Genomic DNA, 18,562 nt, shown 5'->3' with positions numbered 1-18,562 from the left:
AAGGATAAAAACCAGAAGCACTGTCTCGAGTAAAAAGAATCACTGCTGCATTCTGGGATGTAGCAGTACTGGGAACACAGCTTTGGGATATCCTAAAGCCTCTTCACATTTACAGTTTAATTGAGTTTGCACCTTAACAGGGCACAGTCATTAGTACAATCCCAGCTGCACAAATACATTTTAGGTGGGACACTCTTCATCTTCCAAGTTTTCCCTTTTTAAAAGTCAATGCTTAATATTAGCCCAGGATACAACTGATGTGAGTTGTACATTCACAAGGAACAAATGTGAAGTAAGTTACTCCAACTGGAGAGTGTTTCCCCCTTCTGCAGAAATAATGCTAAAATGAAAGCAACTTTCCAGGGAAAAAAATAGCTATCCAGCCTTTATTAGTATCAACTGAAATTAGTACGCACTTTTTCTCATTTCTCAAGCAATGCAGCACTGCACCATTCACTTATTCTAAATATTAAATTTATTTAATCATCAAGAGTTCGTTGATAACCATTATGAATAAATACCACATAAAAAGGTCTGTAAAATACCTAATAACACATTAGAAACTAAAGGCTTCACATGAACTGAATCCAATTCACAATATTATTACAAGAGAACTCTACCATGCTGATGCCAAAATACCTAGTCTATTTTACAGAAGAACACTACTACCTACAGAGTGACATATCGAGTGTTCATACACAATGGTTATTGCAACAACCAACTTATTAAAAAGCTTTTAACTGTTGCAGTGGAAAGCACAGATTCCCTAAAGGGCTATTTTGGAGGCAGAAGGAGAATAAATACCTATTGATAAATTAAAACAAAACCAAAAAAAACTTGAGGGCATTTCAAAAATGGAAAATCGTGGTTTTTTAGGACCTAATTTAAGTGAGTACCATTACACCTGCATAGGTTATTTGTTTGGGTTTTTTTTTGAGACAATTTCTATGACTATTTAGAGGAAGGTCATCAGCAATTCAATGCAGTATTGTACACGAACAAACCAAAAGCTTCAACGAGCCATTGTGTAAGGTGACTACTGCAAATTCAATTATGCATTAATTGTTCATTTGTTCAACAATTTACAGCCTCCAAAGACTTCAACAGCAAATACTTAAAAAGAAGACAGCTTCGGAAAATGTTGATTATTGAAGTAGTAAATATCACTACAAAGTGTCCTACCTCATTTTGTAATATAAAGAGAATAAACTTACACTTTTTTAAATTTTTTTTTTTAATACAGTCTCTAGAATGTTAATTCTTATGAACTGCCAATTCATCTGTGACTATTCTTTTTGTATCCTCACACTGACACGCATTCAGCGTTCTGCAAGGGGAAGCCTGCAGCTGTAGCTTTTTACAGTGTAAGAATGAAGGCAATAATCAGAACTCCAAAACTAGCCGAAGACTCCTATATCACATGGGGCTAAAACATTTTAAGCACATAATCGCAGGAAATAAAATAGAAAAAAAAAAGCTAAAGGACATAGATGTCAAACACTACAGCAGCACAAACTCTGCACACAGAGTTCACAGCCTCATGAAAAACAGCTTGTTGCTTAAAACACCATTCTAGATCTAGAAGCCTCAGGTTCATACTCTTGGTTACTGTATGTATTCTGAACAAATCTGTCTTGCAATTATAAGAGCAGTTGTAAGGGTTGAAGAAAGGTCAAGTTAGAATAAGTCTGAGTGGAAAAAGAAAAGGTCAACTGAATCAGATCCATAAACTCTGACTTACTAAAACAGTTTCACAAATGCAATAACAATTATGTAGTACAGACTGGCAGTCACCCAATACCAACGAAATAAAAAGATATGTCTTAAAAAGTCACTGTTGGTATGTGATTAAAAGAAAGGTCTACACACATACTGGAGGCACTTGAAAATTTTAATCTTGGATCTTTACAAAGGCCTTATTTATTTATAAGATCCTGAGTTGTTAGGCATTTTTCACTTTTTAAAATAACCATTCCACAACCTATGATCAAATTCATCCATAATATAACAAATTTTGAAGCATTTTCATTTTCCAACAGAAAATGTAAAATCACCTTTATAAAATACATAGGCAGATGAAAGTGACATTTTTACTCTCTCCCCTGCACTGTAATGAAGTTTTTCAAAATAAAAATTTAATTTGTAGAACAATAAATTCTTTGGAACTCCTTTAGCAATATGAATAGCCACAGAAACTGAGGACATCTGATTTTATCAGTTTTTGATCACTCTTCTGAAGGATTAAAAAAATATCGGTATAATGTCAAGCTTTTGAAACCACTTTTATCTTTTCTCTCAAATCTATTTCTTCTCACGAGTCTAATATTCAAGTACTGCAATATCTTAAATCTCTGATAAGCACAAACTTCAATAGCTATACGGAAAAAGCATTTTTTGTTAGCACAACTTCACTCAAATATTTAACTTCTTTTTATTTACTATGAATTATACTAGGATAGCAGCCATACATACGGTTAACAACTTAGTCTACAAACTCTAGCAGGAATTAACTTCATTATTAAGAGACAACATTTTGCTCCTTTATTTGGTGATGCAGGTTCTCCACTACTTGACATCTTCTGGAAGCAAGGAGCCCTTTTCCCATTGTCCCAGTACAAGGTCTCAGGCCAAGCTGCATTCCTGAATGAACTCTGCCTGTTTGGAGGTGCCTAACGTAACAGGGATAGCTGCTTACATAGCTGCTGGGGACAACACCTTGTAGTGCACTATCACTACTGAAGAGAACCTTTATGATTTTTGAGCAGAGATCCTGGCCCCTCCTATGCACCCTGTTGTGCAAGCTGCTGCCTTAATTACAAAGGTAAGTAATTGCAACACACAGGTCAGGAATTATCACAAATTAGGAAAGGAAGGAAATCTATCAGTACTTTGGGAATGAAAGATACAAGAGTTCTTGACTTTTCTCTTGTAGAACTCCAATGTTCCAATTTGCAGTTCTTACCTTTGGTAAGGCAGTCAGTTACATCTCAACAAGTATGTTTGCTAAGTGCCTAAAAGAATTTTCTAGAACCACTGAGAGCTTGCTCTGCAGTGCTGTCAGCAAGAACACATTTTGAACTTGCTGAAAAATAAATTAAATCAATGGTAACAATGAAGTCTTGAACTTGCCACTTTGAATCTGACTTTACTCAGTTTTCAGAAAAAAACACCAAGGAGCTATCTCACCTGTGCAAACTTATGGATTTGTTCCACCACAGCTGCAAAGAGGGCATGGACGCTTTCATCAATTAGGCTCTGCATATAATGGACGGCTTCTTCATCAGAAAGGTCCAAACGGAACTTGTCCTGTACCTGAAATGGGGTGTTCATGTCAAACAGGAATTTAATTCAACAGTTACAGCATACACAATTGTACCCAAACCAACAGTAGCAGACATTGGCATTAAAACTGTAGAATTTTAGTAAATAATCTATTTAACTTCTAAATTACAGCAGATTACTGGCAATTAGCACTTTTATGTAAAATGCCAGATTTCTGAACTGCTTTAAAATGTCATTAAAATGTGTATTTAAAAAAGCAAGAATACCCTCCCAACACTATCTCCATGAGTGGCTAGGTGGAGACACTGCTATTCCATACACTGTTTTCTTTTAAAGCAACATATTTTAAAAATTGTATCCATTGTACAAATAAAGCATTTTGCCTGTTAACTGCAATTTGTATATGAATTAAAAGCCGAAAGCAGTGTAATTAAAAATAAAGCAACAAGATCTATACTGCCCTATTTCAGCCGTGGCAATAACTGTGATCCATGAATATTTACAAAGGCATAGTGAATGCCTTTTTGTGAATTCCAACTAATTTCAAGGCAACTATCAGGACTGCTCCAGATGGCAACATCTCATAAGCACCGCTACTACAGACCTGCAGATTTTTCCTTTAGTACACAGAACTGGCAAGAGCTGAAACATCTAAAACAAAGCAAAAAATTTGCTTCTCAGGAGCTAAGTAAGTTTAGTAGACAGTACTTTTTATCCCTCGAGAACATAATATGAGAGTCAGGTGCATAAGTGAGCACATTGGATGAGTTCAAGTAATTGGAGGGAAAGAATTGATATAGTATTACAAATATCAAAACATAATTTCTAAGTTTTACAGAATCACAGAATCATAGAATCACAAGGTTGGAAATGACCTATCGTTTATATTCCTATCTAGACCAACTGTCTCCTCATCACCATTGCACCACAAGCACTAAACCATATCACACAGCACATCGTCCAGACGCCTCTTGAACACTGCCAGGGACTGGGACTCCACCACCTCCCTGGGCAGCCATTCCAGTGCCTGACCACTCTCTGAGAGAAAAAGTTCTCCCTTATGTCCAACCTAAACCTCCTCTGGTACAACTTGTGGCCATTTCCCTGGGTCCCGTTCATTGCCTGGGAGAAGAGGCCAAATCCTCTTCAAATTCACCACAACCTCCCTTCAGGAAGTTGTAAAGTGCAGTGAGGTCTCCCCTGAGCCTCCTCTTCTCCAGACTGAACAATCCCAGCTCCCTCAGCCACTCATAAGACTTGTCCTCCAGATCTCTCACCAGCTTCATTGCCCTTCTCTGCACACGCTCCAGGACCTCAACATCTTTCCTGTAGTGAGGAGCCCAAAACTGAACACAGTACTTGAGGTGCGGTCTCACCAGTGCTGAGTAGAGGAGGATGATCACCTCCCTGCTCCTGCTGGCCACACCATTTCTAATGCAGGCCAGGATGCCATTGGCCCTCTTGGCCACCTGGGCACACTGTCGGCTCATGTTCAGCCGAGCATCAACCAGCACCCCCAGGTCCCTCTCTTCTTCACAATCATCCAGCCACTCATCCCCAAGCCTGTAACGCTGCATGGGGTTGTTGTGCCCAAAGTGCAGAACCCGACACTCGGCCTTGTTGAACATCATCCCATTCACCTCAGCCCAGCAGTCCAGCCTTTCTAAATCCCTCTGAAGGGCCTCCCTACCCTCAGGCAGATCGACACCACCTCCCAGCTTGGTGTCATCTGCAAACTTACTGAGGGTGCACTCAATCCCCTCATCTAGGTCATCAATAAAGATATTAAACAAGATGGGCCCCAGTACCGAAACCAGGGGGACACCACTTGAAACGGGTCGCCAGCTGGACTTCACTCCATTCACCACTACCCGCTGGGCATGGCCCTGTAGCCAGTTCCTTACCCAAAGAAGTGTATACCTGTCCAGGACACGGGCAGCCAGTTTCCCCACAAGAAGCCTGTGAGGGACCGTGTCAAAGACTTTGCTGAAGTCTAGGTAGACTACATCAACAGACCTTCCCTCATCTACCAGTCTGGTCACTGTAAGACATTATTCTGTTAACATCAGTGTCTCAAAGCTTGCTGGGGACACAGATGGACTTGCTCAAGTCCAGGCAAGTCCTGGGCAAGGGTTGTGAAATCCTTTGTCTGGGGGACACAGATGGACAAGGCCAGGGGCAAGGAGAGAGAGGAGCTGCAGCTAAATAGCTGTGAAGTGCTCTTTTGTGTGGACTTATCTCAGGATGATGGCCATCTCAGGGGGTACTCAATGACTCTTGCTCAAGGCCCATCCTTGTCACCTAGGCAGGAGAACAAGGAGGATAAAAGAGGAACCGAAAACCATGAGAACAGGGTTTCTGCCAACAGATTCCTCATGAAGAAGAACAAGGATTTCTGACAACAGATTCCTTATGAAGAAGAACGAGGATTTCTGACAACAGATTCCTCACGAAGTGATGCCTGCATGCTGACGTAGAAGAAGAGGTGTCTGAGATCAGATTCCTCACACTACGGAATTCCCGCATGCTGTCGAACTCTCCTGGGCATGCTGCCTGAGCACTGCTGCTTCCTCCTGGATTGGCTCCACGACCGCCTCTTGCTACCTGCTTGCTGCACAAGGCCAGCCATGCTGCTGCTCTCTTCCCCCCTCCCTCCCCCCCTCCCCACTGCTTCTGCCTCGGACCTTCAAATGTCGAGCAGCGGGACACTATGCACATGCCGTGCAATCTCATCCAAGATGATTTGCTCCATAACCTTTCCTGGTACTGTGGTCAGCCTAACAGGTCTATAGTTCCCTGGATCCTCCTTATGGCCCTTCTTGAAGATGGGAGTCACATCAGCAAGCCTCCAATCCTCTGGGACCTCACCAGTTAACCAGGAGCGCTGATAGATGGCTGAGAGGCGGTCGGCAATATTATGATATGATGCATGCGCAAGAAGTTGTTTCAATGATTAAGTTTTTCATAGGGAAAAACTGTGACTTATTTCCTATCCAAACTTTCCCATTTTCCATCTCTGACAGTTGAGCTCATTACTTTTTTTTTTTTTTTTTTTTTTTTTTCCCCCTAGGAATTCTGCAGCACAAATCTCTTATAAAGGGAAATGTCAAAGTCTTAAGTTCCTTCTAGAACTTCTCCCAGATAAAACTGAAGACAGACTGTAAGCCAAAATGAAGTTTCTTTTGAACATTTTCTATTAATTTACCTTTATGCATTGACAAAAATGCCAATTTTTTTAGCAATGTTCTTAATAAAGCCATATTAATGATATATCATAATCTTTTCACCCCCTTTTGTATCCTTTTTATATATCAAGGATACCACATATGCATCCACCCTTTTCTTTATGACAACAAAACCATCTAAGATTTCAGTTAATTATTACTCTGCATTCTTTCCAAAGCAAAGTATTTTAGAGAAGTACCTTTCAGCACTACAGTAAAAGCCTAAATTAATTGGCCAACTGTGGAAAGATAACACTGCTGCACTCAAAATATAGTTACAACTCTATTCTTATTTTCAACATACCAACAAAAAATTAAATTCTTCAGCAATATTATTTCAAAAAGAAGCATGATCAGTATGGAAGGAAAGATTAAGCTGGAAACATTCAAAATCTCAAGAAAGCAAACAGCAGGAAGGGAATTAGAGAATACTTCAGACTAATGCTTCTATTTTCATAGTAAGTGTTTGTTATCTCCCATATACATGTTAGAAGTTTGACAGTAAGATGCAAAATAGAATCAAGCTGAACTTAATGGACTTTTCACATGCTTGCAACTATGCACAAGCTTAAATACTTCCGCAGCGGAGACCACAGGCTTCTATCATAATTATTTTCATGTTTACTGGAAAGGTGATTTGAGATTTTAAGCAAATTTCTATTGACAGCTTCTAAGAAACAAAAACAATTCCTCAAACACTATCACTTTTTAACTATAGTCTTCAAGCATTTCAGCTATTTTTTGATGTTCTCACAGGAGAACTCAAAATCATACATCGTACATTATGATGCTACTTTACTCTAGGGGATTAACGACTCAGCTACTTCCCACCTTCCCCAGGAGCAGACTGAGATGGTTACATATGCGGAAAGATTTACCCACAGTTACATTCTAAAATCAACTTGCAAGTAACAGCAGGATCAAATGCTGCCGAGTATGAGATCCTTACCTGAAAGTTTTTCAGCACTGCAATTAAAAATGACTGCTGCAATCTAGCTGAGAAGAAGCATGGCATGATGACAAATTATCTCTAGAGCTGCAACATCATCAAGAAATTTAATATACATTGACTTATGGTTCTTGTAACAAAACCGACAGTAATTGTTGCTTGAAATCTCTCAGCTCCAAAGTAAACCATGTATTCTAAAAGCCAATAGCTTCTCACAGAAGATGTGCAACTAGCAAAAGATTTTTGCACAATATTATGCAAATATGGAGGTCACATTCTGATGAGTTACACAATTACCTAATTTTACACAGCTAAGAATAACTGTCGCTATGAATATATAAAAAATATTCCAATTGAATTATTTACCAACAGTTCTCATTTTGTCATTTAAATTAAACAGCTCTTATTAGTTTGCTATTAGTTTTATTCAAAGAGAAAATAAGTATATTTGATGAAGACATTTAAGTTTTTGTTTTTGTTTTCAGAAAAGAAAGTTTTAAACCCCAAACTGTATACATACAATAACTTTAAATTTATTTCATAATGTTTCATTATTAGAACTTGAACTGTTATGGGTGACAGTATGAACTACAGTATCTATGAAAATACTAATATTAAATTTCAGTATCTTAAGTAGCCACTTTCTGTCAACCTGCACACTGGATAATGTAATTTAAAAAAGAGAACAAACGAAAAAAAAAGTAGTTACATGGACTCACAAGACTTAGAAATTCAGAAGGGAAAGATATAATGAAGATGAACTAAGCAGAACTGCTCAGAAAACAATATAGGAGTGTGGAAATTTAGGGATAAATACTTAAGTATTAATTAGTTTTAAATGAATTGATGAAGGGAATATAAAAGCTGACCATCACTGCAGAATCTTATGGAGGAAGAGGGAAACTCCTGCAGGTGGCAAGCCAAAACAAAAAAACAAGCTCTATAGTATAACCATGAGTAAATACTGCTTAGCAACATGATCATCACATGTAAAACCATAGGCTTAGGCTTATCAACTCTTGCTGAAATAAACTCAAGTGAAAAGCACTACAAGAGGAGAAAGTAGTTAAGTGCCAGCTTCTTCCCCAAGTTAAATGTCAAGCACAAGCTGAAAATACAGCACGGTAACAAAAATAGGGTGCTCAGTTAGTTTTGATTCCTACATATGGATCAAGTCTTTACACACTGAAAGACTGCTAACATACTCAAATTCAGTTTAGAATTAGTGCAGTTAACCAAATTCATGTTTTGTGAACATCTGCAGATACAACTGACAGAATTATTGAAAAAAGAAGCAATATATTTTGAGCAACTTACTGCATACATAAGAAAACCCTCTTCATGCTATTTCACTCTCTAACTACAAGCCAGCAATTCCAAAGACTGATGGCCACTCTAGCATGTATTCTCACAGTAACATGAAGCACCACTGCTGAAGTTTACTGCAACAGCTAGCTACAGATCTAGCTGTTAGCTATTTTTATCACTGTAATACAGAATTGCTCACTGCAAAGTCGGCTTACTCAAATGTAAGACAAACTTCAGTGCTCTCTTTGGTGACAGTACGCATCGGATGCAGGAATCAGCAGCTACAAAAACCTCAAATGAAACCATTTAATAGTCAAGAAATTAATAAAATTTATTGAGATCTTTTGAGTTTTTACTGTTACGCCCTAAGAATGATAATAACAGCCAGCATTCACTGCTAATATAGCAAAAATTGGCATTTCATTCTTGGCTCAACCCTTACCACATTGTATCTTTCTCAAAAAGCTTTCTCTGCTTTCTGTTGTTTGATTACAACACAGTTCAAACAACTCATGATACGAACTATTCAGATGCTCTATTCACATGAGTAATTTCATTTGAAAGGCTATCCTGACAATAGCTTTTGTTTTGAAGGCTTTGATTTGAACAGGTTATAGTTTTCAAATGAGCTGCTATAAGCTTCAGCATTATTGTTTTTAAGTAAAAGCCAATAAAGATATCTCTAAATTGATCTTACAGAAAAAAATTGGGTTTTAGCTCTCGCAACATACAAAGATCACTGTTACATTTTAGAACTTCCTAATACTGGCCAAATACGTACTTATGATCAAATGAACAGCATAATATAATGAAACAAGAACACAGGAGTATTCTTGTACTCTATTCACTCTGGTTTATTCCAGCCTTTTTGGATTTCAAAATGAATATATATACAGAATCAACAGCCTATAAACAGTAAAGCTGGATGTGCAGCTGCAACATCATTACCCAAATGAACTTCTACCTAGGTAAAATGAGCTCAGTGTCACTGTGACAGTATTACAAAGAATAAACCTCAGAGGAGGAGGGAGTAAATACAAATTCTGAAATCAAGAGATTCCAGCCAAGCAAAATTGAGTTCATTTCTCCTACATAGAAATAAGAAATCTCCTCTCAATATTAATAAATCTCAGATATGTTTCCTAGCTCCATCTTTCAACAAATATTAGTACTTTCAGTTAGGTGGAAAGGGACAGAATTCCTCTTTAAAAAGAGGCATATCAGACAACAAATTAGAAGTCTTTCCACTGACTTGAAAACTCAATTCTCATTTATCCCTTGTGACAAAGAGGAAGAAAGATGACAAGGAGTTTTACTATAATCCAGATGAGAAAAACAAAAACAAAAACAGAAGAACCTCATAAATGAACTCAGGTTTGGAAACAAAGCTAGTTCAGAAACCTTGTCTGCCACCTTACGTCCCAGTGTATTTGTTCCAGATTCTCTGCCTGTAGAACAAGAGTAATTTCACCTTGATGACTTTAATGTAAAAGAAACATTGAGCTACTTTCACAAACAGCAGTTACCTTCTGCTTACAGGAAGACAGTATTTATGCCACCTATGTTTCCTTCACCTTCACCTATAAATGCTACAGTTGCAGCATCTTTACAGTGCCTTCTTTTAATCAATGGGAATCTGAAACATAGTTCAATCAATTATAACACTGTCCTTCAATGCCTGCCGAGTTCTTTGTGTGACAATGAATCACTGGTCCCGGTATTTTCTAATTCAAACCTCAAATTTGCTATGAAGGACAGACAGAAGCCATCTGGCGTTTCCAGCAGAAAAATCAAAACCTTTTTTTTTTTTGTTAAAAATGATAATACTGAATATTTTTCTTATGCCTGAAGAGTGATAATCTACTTCCTCTAGGCAAAGCTGGCTGTATAATTCACTGCATATTTTAGTTATCCCTCCTTAAAACTAGAGCATTATGTAATTTTGAAAATTAACTATTAGCAATAAGCATTGCAGCTGCACAGAAAATAAAAAGGCTAGTTAATAGCAGTGGCAAAAAAAATGTAGGAGTGGATTTGCATTGTACCATCAGATATTCATTGACACGTCGACCTAAACAGATTTTGGCCCAGTCCTTTTCCAGGAAAATGAGAAGTGGAAAAGAGTAAGCAAAGACTGGAAAATTTAAAGGTGGTAGCTTCAGAAGCTAGAGAAACTGACATGAGAACATACTGGGGAGGATCTTCTACTACTGTTCAATTTAACTTCAATTTTGAGCCAGAGTAGTTTTTCAGAGAAGCCTGAATCAGAGCACTGCAATAGGAGATGGTGTCATTAACCATGAGTTGAAGCACACTAGACTGACAATCTTCCTTATGAGTAGTACAGTGAGTATAAAAGGAGACAAAAGGTTGAAAAAGAACTAATTTTAAGCCTTGCTGCTACTTTTTCTTTTTCCTATTGGGAAAAGCACCAAATGAAACTGGATTGAGGGAAATGAATCACTGAAACAGTATTTTAAATTTGAAAAGTACTACCTGGGCACAAAGTGAAGGTGGATATTTGGTTTAAAATAATATTCTATATATACTGAAAGAACAATCACGAAAGCTGAAACTGCAAATGTCCTCCCCCCACCAAAACCAATGCGGACGTTTGTTTTTCAGTCCACTCTTAGGTGTGAGAACGTATCACCAAGGTCTGCACTAGTTTAATTTCTGAATATAGATGTTATGCAAAGTAAGAAGGCACTGTCAAATTTTAATGTGTTCCAAATCCACATCTCCACCTGAAATGACTGGAAGTTTTTGGTATGTTTTGTGCTAACACTAACAAAACAGCCACACTGCCTTTATCTCCCTGATAAACAAAATTAGCCTGTGCAGATTTCACTCTCCTTCAAAGAAGAAGAAAGCACCTTCAAAAATGACAGGAACAGAGAGCCCAACTCCACTTACATCATCCTGCGCCACAAAACATGTCAAGCAGGTGTAGTCTACACTTATTATACAGAAAATTGTACATGAGAGGCTGCTATTTCAATTCTGTCTTAACTCAGTACATACTTCTCCCAAGATGTATCAGAAACACTGGACAGAAATGTCACCCAGACAACAGGCTTGTTCTTTAGGATGTTATTTTCCTTAAGAGCTATTTTCCTTTTGCACTCAAATATTTCTAAAAAGTCTCAATTAACACAGTAGAATGAAAGTGCTTTAAAAAGACTAAGGTCACCCAGTGCCACGTTAAAGGGAAAACACATAATACTTTTTTCCACTGTTTTCTTTTGTGTTCTACTTGGTCCAAACCTACGGAAGGCAAACTTTCAACCACCTTTACAGCCTGATTAGTTAGCATTATGTTATACCAACTTACACCACAGGAGGTGACAAAAAAACACAAGAAAGGAAGCCATACAAAATGGTTGCAGAGATCTTTATGATTATAGTATCATATACAAAAATTTTATTTTCATTTAGAACAGTTATATGTTTATAAAGCTTTTAACACGCATTCAGGCTGTAAGGTAATGCTATTCTAGAAGTTTATAAAATAACACTATGATATTTCTAATGCAACATTTTACTTGCCAGTGTGCTTTTACATCCCATTGTTCACGAGCTTGCACATATTTTGTGCAACTTACAGTACTTCCCTGCGTATTAGGAAAAAGGAGGACACATTATGCTGCTTTGTGAAGTGATGGATTAGACTGCAACCCAAGCTACTGCCTAACATAATGCTTTAACTCTGAGGAATCACATGGTGGTCATTCATGAAAAATCTTTCTTATTGCTTCAACCCTATGCAATGTACTCTGATATATCTGCTTCAATAGTAACAGAAACATGACACACAACCAGTTCAGCAGAAGAATTTGCTCAGAATACAGTAAGTATGTTATAAACTGCCTGCTTTTTTCATCTCATTAAGCCAAACTGAAGGAATTGGCTTCTCTTACACCACAAGAGGGGTACAGCTGCATCTCATGAAAAATTATAACTTTAAGGAGTGCTGAACAATTTAAGCAATACACAAGTTTCCTTGTAGTTTAATGACAAGTTGTACTCTTGACTTATCAACAAACAAAAACAATCTTTTATTTTCTAAATGACTTGACAGCTGTCTGCAAGATCAGAGCCTAACTAACTCAATGATACCTAAATATTAAAAAAAAAAAAAAAAAGACTGAGTATTGCTGCATTACCAGTAATAAAAATGCTGTCCACAACATTCCATCAACATTACTATTCAGAATGCCTTTTTAGATAAAGAAATATTTGTGAATCTCCATCTTTGTCTTCCACTAGTGCGGAATTAAGGTTGAAACAGCTATTGACTCAAGTAAGAAAAAGGTAATTTAATTTTACTGGTCAGTCCCAAAAGGATCTTTAGCTAATGTGAGTCTGCTGAAATATGCATCGATTTTTTGTTTAAAGTTTTTTTTAAAATAAAAAAAAAATGATAAAAAAAATCAATTGAAATACTGAAAGCATTTATTCAATTTTCCTACAATAAGGTATAGTGTTATCTTACTTCTTAAATGATCTAAGAAACCTACCATTCAGCGCAAGAGACAAAAGATACAGTCTTCTTTTTTTTTTTTAATAGCACAACTAAAATTCAGAATTACTTTCAGGCAGACTAATGGGCATTAAATATCCAAAACAAATTTTCTAACACATTATCTAAAAAATCACCTGTTCACTTTTTTACAATGGATTAAGATTATTTAACAATTTTACAGTGGATTTAGGATGGTTCTGCTGCTCAGCCATTTTAGAAAGCACTTTTGTAGTTACTTTGAACACAGTTTAGTTATGCGTAGTTATGTCTAGAAAGACAAGGAAAGTTTTCCAGTTACCTTTTTTACAGTCTTGTCAGGCTCAAGAGCAATATCTGGAATGTTGGCATCTACCATAAGGGAAAATAAGTTCAAGATCAAGTTGGAGTACCTGAAGAGAAGAGCAAATTAGGTAAATGCACTTTGCAGCCTGTACAAAAGAAAACATTTTGTGAACAATTTAGTTTAAAGAGAACAAAATCATCTTAATATGAGTGGGTAACATTTCAGAGAAGTTTCATACATGTTATTCTCACATATTTGGATAAACATATGCTAGAATGTCAATTCAAAGGTTTTCTATATTAATAAGGATAGTAGCGATGCAGTAGTATTATATAAATTAACAATCAAACAAATGAAGTCCTCACAATAAGAAACAATTTTTCATTTTGCTGCAAGGGCTCCTGCCATAACAGGTTATATTTAAGTGGTTTAACCAGATCTACATATGCAGTTGCCCAGTTCAGCTGAAATAACTCCAACAGAGTATTATTCATAACCATTTGAAGAGAAAAAACAGCAGTTTTCAGCTTTAACAAGGTGCTGGTGGTACTTCCAAATCTTCTAAGGAACATCATTTTACCCTTGCAGGAAATTAACTGTAGGTTGCTTACTGAAAGGATAATTTCCAAGCCGTTCAACATAAAGTGAAGCTTCCTTTGCTCTCTCTGAAGACATCTTATCTCCTTTTAGAGTAAATGTATGCAACAATCTTCAAAACCCCAAATACTACTTTCCTAAAAGCATTATTAAGCTTTTTAGATGGTAGAAAATGAATTAATAACAGCAAAACCTACTAGAAAATTTCAGAATATATACAAGCTGGCAACTTTACAGAATACAGAACTAACTCACAAAATCTTTTGCACATAATTATTTTAATTATTAACAGGAACTAGTATTTCCTAGACCATTCTGTGAGAATCCTTCTTTGTTTTTTGGCTCAAAGCTTGCTTCCTGAGGTATTTCTTGTTATAAGACTCTGATTGATTTGTTGAGGAGGCAAGTGATGGGTGCTAACCGTGTGACAATCGATATCACTTTGGGAACATTTGAAAGCCCCTTCCTCCAGAGCTGCTTGCTGTGTAGAAGAGAGGATGAGAGTGCTCAGGAGTGTTCACTGGCAGAAGACCTGGCCTGTGACTAAACAGCTCCAGCTAGGTATGGGAAAATTGGGGAATGATACCATCATGTTCTGTGAGAAACAGGATGCAGATGGGCATCCCTGCTCCCTCTTATCTGCTGGCAAGGCCCGAAAGATGAGAACAAAGGAGGTTCTGCTGAGATCCCAGAGCCAGAAGCTGCCACCACAAGGAGAACTGACTCAACCACTTTGGATTTGAGCTGTCATTTCAAAGACAGCTGACTCGACCACTTTGAAAGCATTGAAAAGGGGCCATCATCGCCATGGTCATCGTCCTAGTCGTAGTCGTTGTCAATAGAACGACTCTGCCTGACGACCCACCACTACTGAAGATCAAAGACTGAACTACGAACCACACTGGATCCATGGTGGTGACTATGTCCTTCTTGCTTCCTATAAAGACTCCTTGCTTCTTCTTCTTTCCTATCTTTTCTATTACCCTCCTTCCCTTCCCCATTACCCTAATTCATAATAGTGTCTGTCCTCCCCTTCCCCTTTCCCTGATTAAGATTTGTAATAAACTGGTCGGACCAACATTTGAACCGTTGCTTCTTAATCTCACGCTGGGTATACAGATATTAAAAGAACCTCCTGTCCCTCCTATAAATTGGAGCAAGACACATTCCAATATAAGGTTTAACTCTTTAGTACACAAGCAATTATTTTGAACTGTTTGGAGAGAAAAGCTTCAGCTGTTCTACCTCATTTTCATGAAGGCAAAAAAATTACTTTTAGCACAGATTAAATTAAAAAGAAATAAAATTTACTTTTTTTTTTTTTTTTACTTTTTTTTTTTTTTTTTTTTGTTTAGTTTTCGGTTTTAGTTTTGTTTTGTTTTCCAAATTGGGCAAAAGAAATATGGCAGCCAAGTTGCAGTAGAGCCAGAAATCACCATAAGTTTTCATGAAAACTTGTTCTACTTGCTTGAGACTATCAAGACTCATGTTAAACATACTTAAATCTTGCAGCTTTACTCTATCAAGACTGTTTCTAAGTCATCGGTAGCTTACAGCAATAGCAATTTCCAAAGACGTACTTCCTTCTTTGCTTCTACTGCTCTTTTGTAATCAGATGAAAGCAACTTCCAGAGGGACAGGCTTGAGCAGAGGATCCAGCTGAATCTCATGAGATTCAATAAATCCAAACAGAAGGTCTTGGTTGCCCTAGGTTGAAGCAACATCCACTGTCAAAACAAGCTGGAGGATGAGAGGGCTGAACACAGCCCTGCCGAGAAAGACCTGTAGTATTGGTAGATGGGAAGGTGACCATGAGCCAGCAACGTGCTTCACAGCCCAGAAAGCCAACTGTATCCTGGGCTATGTCAAAAGCAATGTGGCCAGAAGTGCAAGAGAGGTGATCCCTCTCCTCTACCCTGTGCTGATGAGACTTCACCTGGTGTTCTGGGTCTAGACAGGGAGTCCTCGGTACAAGAGAGACATGGACGTGTTGGAGCACGTCCAGAGGGCCACAAAAATGATTCAAGGGATGGAACAGCTTTCCTACAAGGACAGGCTGAGAGAGCTGGGGCTCTTCAGACTGGAGAAGAGAAGGCTCTGAGATGCCCTGATAGCAGCCTTTCAGTATTGAAAGGGGAGCTACAGGGAAGAAAGAAAGAGACACTTCAGCAGGGTCTGTGGTGATAGGACAAGAAGAAATGGTTTCAGGCTTAAAGACGGTAGATTTCAGTTGGACATAAGGAAAATGTCTTTTACAGTGAGGGTGGTGAGACACTGAAGCAGGATGCCAAGTGATGTGGTTGATGCCACGTCCCTGGAGAATTTCAAGGTGATGATGGATTGGGCTCTGGGCAACCTGATCTAGTTGTGCATGTCCGTGTTCATTGCAGGGCAGTTGGACTATATAGGTCCCTTCTAACCCTAATGTTTCTATGATTCTACAAACTTGAATTATGTGGTGAGAAATTAAGTGGACAGCAATGGGAGGTAAAGCAGTACAGAATAAACTGGACAGTGAACAAAAAGTGTAAAGGGATGCAGCTGAAAAATGGTGAGATTGCAGATACTGATGGTAACTCCTGAAAAGTTCCTGTGTAGAACTGCAGTTCAGCAGAAAAAAGAAAAACATGATCAATAGCCAGATGTAAAGGTGTGTACATACTGACGTAAGACACAAGGAGAGAGAAGGCCAACTGCCAGGTGACAAGAAATCCAGACATGGTCAACAACCCAACTCTATCCTAACATCAGAAATTCTGCTGAAACAGTAGAGCTAGAAATCTGATTTGTAGAAGGATGAATACCTTGAGAATCTCCTCTATTTTCTTAACGGTTCTAAGTGATGTTTGTACCTTGTTATTCATGCCACATCCTTAACATTTACATTGACAAGGCCTCTGTCATGGGTAGCCTCAATCCACTGTCAAAGAATTATTTTCTTTCCACATTTAAGAAGCTTATATCAAGCACATGAAATTAACCCTGAAATGTTCTCACTTATTAAACTTGCTTTCTCAAAGCCCAGTACAAATTAATTTGCAAAGGAAGGACTGTTCACCTGCACTTGATTCACTGGTTGATTAAACGCATGGTTTGAACAGGAAGTGCTAAAAACAGTGAAGTTCTGTAAAAATATATGAAATCCAATTAAACTCTTCACCCACAAAGAAGCTTCATGCATGTTGTATATGTATATAAATTGACTCAAAAATTCTTAAGTTTTAAAATAGGATAATCAGAATCATAGAATCACTAAGGTTGGAAAAGACCTAAAAGATCACCCAGTCCAACCGTTCACCTATTCCCAATAGCTCCTACTAAACCATAACCCTCAACGCAACATCCAGTCTTTCCTTGAACACCCCCAGGGTCGGTGATTCCACCACCTCCCTGGGCAGTCCATTCCAGTGCCTGACCACCCTTTCTGAAAAGTAATACTTCCTCATGTCCAGCCTAAATCTCCCCTGCCGTAGCTTGAAACCATTCCCCCTGGTCCTATCACTAATGACACGAGAGAAGAGGCCGACCCCCAGCTCACTACAACCTCCCTTCAGGAAGTTATAGAGAGCAATAAAGTCTCCCCTGAGCCTCCTCTTCTCCAGGCTGAACATTCCCAGCTCCTTCAGCCTCTCCTCATATGGCCTGTGTTCCAGACCCCTCACCAGCTTCGTTGCCCTTCTATGAACACGTTCCAGGGCCTCAATATCTTTCTTGCAGTGAGGGGCCCAAAACTGGACACAGTACTCGAGGTGCGGCCTGACGAGTGCTGAATATAGGGGAACAATCACCTCTCTGCTCCTGCTTGCAACACTGTTTCTGATGCAAGCCAGGGTGCCATTGGCCTTCTTGGCCACCTGGGCACACTGTCGGCTCATGTTCAGCCGAGCATCAATCAATACCCCCAGGTCCATTTCCTCTACGCAGTTCTCCAGCCACACCGCCCCAAGCCTGTAGCGTCGCCTGGGGTTGTTGTGGCCGAAGTGCAGGACCCGGCATTTGGCCTTGTTGAAACTCATCCCATTGGCTCCAGCCCAGCTCTCCAGCCTGTCCAGATCCCTCTGTAGGGCCTCGCTACCCCCAGGCAGATCCACGCTTCCAGCCAATTTGGTGTCATCTGCGAATTTACTGAGGGTGCACTCGATGCCCTCATCGAGGTCATCTATAAAGATATTGAAGAGGACAGGCCCCAGCACCGACCCCTGCGGAACACCACTCACGACCGGTCGCCAGCTGGATTTGACTCCATTCACCACCACTCTCTGCGCCCGGCCCTCCAGCCAGCTCCTTACCCAGCCAAGAGTGTACCCATCCAAGCCTCTGACTGCCAGCTTCTGCAGGAGAATGCTGTGGGAGACAGTGTCAAAGGCTTTGCTGAAGTCTAGGTAGACCACATC

General features: G+C 38.8%; 1 protein-coding gene across 1 annotated transcript in view; it reads right to left on the bottom strand.

The window, feature by feature from the left end:
- Window positions 1-1,303: 1,303 nt before the first annotated feature.
- The window catches only part of PIK3C3 (phosphatidylinositol 3-kinase catalytic subunit type 3), a gene marked incomplete at both ends in the record, with an annotated part of 65,654 nt that continues 48,395 nt past the window's right edge, over window positions 1,304-18,562 (bottom strand). The window contains 4 exon segments of the mRNA XM_079548930.1: window positions 1,304-1,327; window positions 1,333-1,353; window positions 3,187-3,312; window positions 13,587-13,677. Of these exon segments, the coding sequence (XP_079405056.1) occupies window positions 1,304-1,327; window positions 1,333-1,353; window positions 3,187-3,312; window positions 13,587-13,677 (262 nt within the window).

Source organism: Tetrao urogallus (genome assembly GCF_951394365.1).
Source record: "Tetrao urogallus genome assembly, chromosome: Z".
In the NCBI taxonomy this organism is placed as follows: domain Eukaryota; kingdom Metazoa; phylum Chordata; class Aves; order Galliformes; family Phasianidae; genus Tetrao; species Tetrao urogallus.
The sequence above is the reverse complement of the archived record's forward strand: the minus strand, read 5'-3'. Positions and strand labels throughout refer to the sequence as shown.